This window comes from Asparagus officinalis, chromosome 4, assembly GCF_001876935.1.
Source record: "Asparagus officinalis chromosome 4, Aspof.V1, whole genome shotgun sequence".
Taxonomy (NCBI): domain Eukaryota; kingdom Viridiplantae; phylum Streptophyta; class Magnoliopsida; order Asparagales; family Asparagaceae; genus Asparagus; species Asparagus officinalis.
This window is the reverse complement of record NC_033797.1, coordinates 7,299,177-7,305,403: the sequence shown is the minus strand read 5'-3', so window position 1 is coordinate 7,305,403 and position 6,227 is coordinate 7,299,177. Positions and strand designations below refer to the sequence as shown.

The 6,227-nt window shown below is 32.5% G+C and overlaps 1 protein-coding gene across 1 annotated transcript; it reads right to left on the bottom strand.

Annotated features, from left to right (window-relative positions):
* On the bottom strand, positions 1,643-5,573 carry LOC109836496 (E3 ubiquitin-protein ligase MIEL1-like). Its single transcript, XM_020404408.1, has 12 exons — positions 5,432-5,573; positions 5,238-5,325; positions 5,076-5,135; positions 3,473-3,505; positions 3,290-3,361; positions 3,165-3,208; positions 3,030-3,070; positions 2,843-2,925; positions 2,589-2,680; positions 2,429-2,498; positions 2,297-2,338; positions 1,643-2,182 (listed from the first exon to the last, which is right to left on the bottom strand). Exons 1-12 carry the CDS (start codon positions 5,500-5,502, stop codon positions 2,039-2,041), a joined length of 840 nt encoding a protein of 279 aa, XP_020259997.1. The 5' UTR covers positions 5,503-5,573; the 3' UTR covers positions 1,643-2,038.

The following is a 6,227-nucleotide window of genomic DNA, read 5'->3' as shown; positions in this document are numbered from 1 at the left end:
CCTCAATATTCCATGGTTGCTCTCCTCGTTGCTTCTAAGCTTGACACGCAAGAGCAACACCGTACCTAAGGACAAAAATCTTTAAGCATTTCAAACCATCCATGGCATTTGATGAAACTTGGAAGAATAAAGCATCTAGTGATTGATTGATTGATGATATATAATAGTTGGATATTTATGTGTTATAAAAAAAATAGTTGGATAATGATGTGAAGTTTGTTAGTCTAAAGTGTAGACCCAAAGTTGAGACGAGAGCTGGAATCAAAACGACGAAGAAAACGACCTGACAGATCCACGGTCGACCGCGACGGTCGACCGCGAACATGCACAAGGCTGAGAAGAGACTGGGTCTGATCGCGGTCGACCGCTCAACTCTCTGGAATCTGAGGAGCTTCTGTCGTCTGATCGCGGTCGACCGCTCAACTCTCTGGAATTTGCGCGGTTGGCCGCCACGGTCGACCGCGACGCAGTCAAACAGTTTCCTAAACTGTTTTGAATTCTGTTTCTACCAGGACTCTATATATACCCCAAACGTTTTTAGGGTTTGCAAGACACGAAAAAAGAGAGCTTTTTGATTGAAGAGAGAGAGAGAGAGAGAGAGAGAAAGAGAATCTCAGAGAGATTAAACCCTAGTTTGAGAGCTTGTATTTCTTCTTCAATTAATAAAAGAATTGTATGGTGTGGCTCCCGAGGACGTAGACACGTTGCCGAACCTCGTTAAATCTGTGTGTTCGTCTCTTTTACTATTTTTGCAAGGTTAGATCTTTATTTGTGGTATTTTCCTACTTTCCTACTTTCAACACAAGGTCCAGAAGGGCAAGGATCCGATTGATTGCTTCGGATTCCCCAACAAAGCTGACCAATCATCCCTAAATAAAATTCTCAAAATAATCCATAACACTCTTTAAAATGCTAAAGTTTCTCATTAAAATACACTGGAATTATGGATAAAGACTTTGCTAGTTAACTGAGAGCAAAAATAAAAAATAAAAAAAATCACATAATAAAATTTAGCCATAATCTAGATGAATTGAAAATATAAAGACTTAATCATAACTTAACACGCGATAATACAACCCTTAATAAGAAATTAATGGAAGAATCGAAGTAATATTACTAAGACCAAGCAATTATGATAAAGGCTTTGTTATTTGTTATTCACAAAGTTCTATCCGGAGCAAAACAAACAAATATCTGCTAGTATCTTGTAAAATGAAATGATTAAGGTGAGATGTAACAAGGAGGATGGTGATGGCAAAAGACTCTCAATTCATGGTATAGCACAAATCGATCAATGGAAATGTGACATGATAACTTTGGTGATGGCAACCCTTAGCCAAACATTTACTTACACAATTCATAATAGTAGCAAAGAGATTGTGACCTGAAAATAGACTTGAGTAGCTGGACTTAAAAGTGCTACATAAAGGGGGAAAAAGAGACAAGGACACATGGACAATTGCTTTATATATTATCAGATAGTTGATATGGATGTAATTGATACAAGAAGGCTTTTTGCGAGGAAAGGAAACTTTTGTGAATATGAAAGGGATCAGCTGAGTAATTTTCACTCAAAAACAATTATAAAGAATAAATCAAATTGAGCATGAGAAAGTGAGTACTGCACCAGACTCACAAGACATTTGCACAGATTGAATGATCTTTGATAATTGACATAAACTGAAGTGGGAACCGATAAGTTGCATCTTTATATCTTAGGATTTCCATCATAACATGCTTCAGAGAGCAACTAACAAGATGAACAAGAGTAGAGAAGGAATAAAGAACTCTAAATTTCATCCTATATCCATATGTATTTAGGAACAATATAGATTCACTCTCCGTGGACTTCACCTTAAGAATGTGCAGGGTTGAGCTTTTGTTCACCATTTATTGGCTGAATATATCACATCTCTTCTCCTTAATCTCAAACCTCAAGTTCTTTCATGGGAGCAATTGAAGAGTTCTGTTCTTGCGGAGTATCATATTGCCTGGAAAATGTAAATCAACTCTTTGTAATCTCGGGACCATTTGCTCCTTAATCTCTCAAATTTCTAACACATGCAGCAGAAACCCCCCTTATCTGCCGCGTATTATAAGAACTGCAGCCTGGACATTTATGAGCAACAGTGTGGAAATGGACATTTGATTCAGTACCACAATCATTGCAAAGAATCCAAACCTGAAATATCAAAAGGTAAAGAAATCAATAATTTAAAATGTCCCTTCAAAAAAATCTAAAATATCGATTACCTAAGCAATATAGCTAGCTAATTCACCGTTTGATCTTTCTTACCATCTTGTTCCTGTACATTACAGGCATTGGTGTTGAAGCAACCTGCAGTTTGATTAGGCAATAGATTAATATTGGTCACATTTAAATAGCTTGTGTAAGTCAAAGATGATTTAATTACCATGATTTAACTACCTCCTTATCTAGTTTTTCCCATACGCTAGACATGTCGCATATTGATTTAGAGCAAAGAGGGCATGAGAGTCTGAAAAATAGGAAGACATTAGTATCTCTAATTAATGAAATTGAGCATAAATTTGAGATTGATATATCTTTATTTATATAAATAGCTTACAGAAAATGCTGCTCCATTTCCCTCAAACATTCTAAATGTATTGTATGGCCGCATGGCAGAACGCTGATGTCTCTCGTCGAATCAAAAAGAAACTGATAAATGCAAAGAGAAACTGATATTAGAATTTCAATATTAGAAGCAAGGATCGTCCAAAATAGATAAGTGATTCATTTTTATTTTTATTGTTACTTTTTTATTCTAAACTAACTTCATAGGCAACTGATGACAGAATAACTTAACATAGATGAGCTTACTTCGAAACAAATAGGGCAGTTGTGGTGCATTGCTCTTTCTACACATTGGTGAGAATCCTTAAGGATTTGGCTATAGCAACATCCTAAATAAATATCAAATATCACACAGATAAGTATCATCAGATATACTGGGAAAAAAAACTTCATTAAGAAATTAGTGTAACAGAGTGCAGAGAAATTGGCATACCACAACGATCACAATGAAAGAAGTTCTCCTTTCCTCCAGTTCTGTAATAAAATTAACACAATGACTCAGGATCAAGAAAACAATATAAATAATAAGAAGAAAAATGTGCATATATTTAGACAAAAAAATACACACCTGCAGATTCCACATCCATCACAATGATACTGATTTTTTGATACCTGGATAAAAGAAAATTAAGCATATTTACCATGAAAATGATTTCAATTATAAAGATGCATTTTAAGATTGTTGTTTCTTACATCATCGTCAAAAAAATTGCATTTTTCACAGAAGTATTTTCCCATGCCCACAATTGAGCAATTCTGCCTGACCTGCCGTAATATACAAAAACAACATATGTAACCCATTTCAGTTTTAGATAGAAAATAAAATAACAACATTAATTTTAACTAATTTAATTATACTCGAGTCTTAAAACTCACATTTTGTTCGGTGTCACATAGAGTACAGATAACCTGGGAATTTCAAAACAGAACATTAATTAAAAACAAGAAAGATAAATAAATAAATAAATCTATATCTATACTACTTATAAAAGAGAATACCCATGTCAAAACTTTTGATTTCCTTTTTTACCCTCTCAATTTTTTATAACTCAAAATTATACCATTATTTATAAAACTAATGATCCATAACCTCTCATTAACTATGCACCTCTTCATTTTCTCAAATTATTTGGTCTCACTAGAATATATTAATAATTTATAATGATAACAAAATTCGTGAATATATGATACTTTATTATAAATAATTATTAATTATATAAGTAAAAGTCATTCATTTAATAAATTATTGCACATAATTATAATTATTAATAATAGTATAAATAGGGGTTATTTCTTTATGTTGCAAAGAATATTACCTTGTTTGATAATTAATATCATCTTAGTAATAAAAATTTGGATGTTATAAATTAAAAATTCTTTTATTTTGGAAAATTAATTTATATTAAAAATTTTGGATCCTTGAAATTTATGAGACATGTATTTTTCTCTTCTTTTTCTCAAAATATTTGGTCACTCGCTAGAATAATTTAATATGATAATAAAAATATATTATAATTTGTTGTAAAAGAATTATTAATTGTAATGAAATAGTAAAATTATTTAGTTAATAAAATGTTGTGTGATTATAATTATTAATAATATTATATATTAGGATTATTTTTTATATTATAAAGATTTATTACCCTTTTTGATATTATAATATCGTCTTAGCAATAAAAATTGGACATTATGAATTAAAAATATTTTTATTTAGGAAAATCACTTTATATAAAAACATTGGATCTTTAAAATTTATGAGTCATGCACTTTTTGTTGGCCAGTAAATGTCTCATAAATTTCAAGGGTCCAATATTTTTATATAAAATATTTTTTCTAAATAATAGTATTTTTAATTTATACCAACTAATTTTTTATTACTAAGAGAATATTAAATATTGAACAATGTAATATTCTTTACAACATAAAGTCATATAACATTAATAATTATTGCCATTATTTAATAGATATTGTAATAAAATTTGTACATAACATAAATATTTAATAATTTAAATGGTTTAATTATATCAATAGTGTTACTTAAACTAACGATTACATTATTATTTAATAATTATACTCCTAAATAAATTGTTTAATAATATAATAATAAACAAATTTAAATAACTATTAAATGTATGTTAATAGTAGTACAAGTACTAATAATAGTATAAGTTAATTTTTTAAATCATAGTGCAATAAAATAACTTTTAATGGTTATATATAATTTATTAAATAATATAATATTAAATACAATAACAGGTCCACGTGCAAAGCACGCGTATTATACTAGTAAAATGCTAGTAAAAGAAAAAGACAAGATTCCCTATTTGGGGCAAAAACTTAAGTAATCTTATCCAAAATCATGGAGACTTCCCTTTTCAAACTCCAATAAATTGTCCGATTTAAAAAGAGAAAAGATTGGTTCTTTCTCAAAAAAAATTTAAATAAAAAAGAAGAATAATAAGAAGAAAAATATTCTGACCTTCTTCACATCATGGCGAGGAATCTCATGCCGCTCCACTTGATCAACATCCAGACAATTCTGCTGAAACCCATTAAACAAAATGAATTCTCATCAACAAATTTCAACAAAAGATCAAATTTTGCGCCCGAAAAAAAAAAGTAAGAGCAACAAAAATCCCACCTTAGCCTCGTTATGGCAATGCCTGCAATAAAAGATCTCATTACAGCAAGGTGCCCTTATCCTGCACCTCCTCTTATAATGCGCACATCTACCAACCCAAAATCATATTATCGTCAATCAATTAATCATGTACATAATAATTACCCCATCGAGAACTATCTCAATAAACAAAAGAAAGCAAAGTAGGGAGATACCCAAATTGGTCATTTCCCAAATCAACGGAGCTCTTCTCTTGTACGGAGCTGGGCATAGATTTAACCTCCATAGTCTTCAGTTGAGAGAGAGAGAGGAGCGAAAGCAAAGATGCTGGGGAAGAGAAAAAAGAGGCGAGTCTTTTTTATATTGGAGGAGGAATGGGGGTGGCGGGGCCCGCTGCTAGTGGACTTACTGGAGCTTATCGGGTTTGACCCGCTAGGTTTTCGGTCTCTTCGGCGATTTTTATTCGTCGCCCGCGGTTTTGATCGAGGGGTAGAAGCATCACGTGATTGGTCCATTTCTTTGTTGATGGGCTGTGACATACGGGTCGGGTTGGATCGAAGATCGGTTTGGGATCCGTTATTACACATATTGTAGTATCAAGGTTTGGGCATGTGAACTATGGGGCATGAGCTCTTGTTTGCACAAAACTACTACCTATTTTTCTCTCATAACTTGGAAAATAAAAAAGGAGAGAGAGAAAGCGCACGCACGCGTTCTTGGTTCAAACTCAATGAAGGACTTAAGACTTAAGAGTACAACCTTAGATGGAAAATTTTATGAAAGTTCACAATGAGCATTTGTTCTCATCACATGCATGTTCGCTCTTGTCTCCGTATCTCTAACGAATCCAATTTGGCATATAAACTTCACAGTAAAGGGCTGTTTGGAAAGAGGTTTTTTTAGGGAGAAAGGGCTAGAAAACCTGCCAAAAGCCTGTCAAAAGTGCAGCTTTTGGCAGGCTTTCCACCCAAATCGCCTCTAAAAAGAGGCGATTTGGGTGGAAAGCCTGCC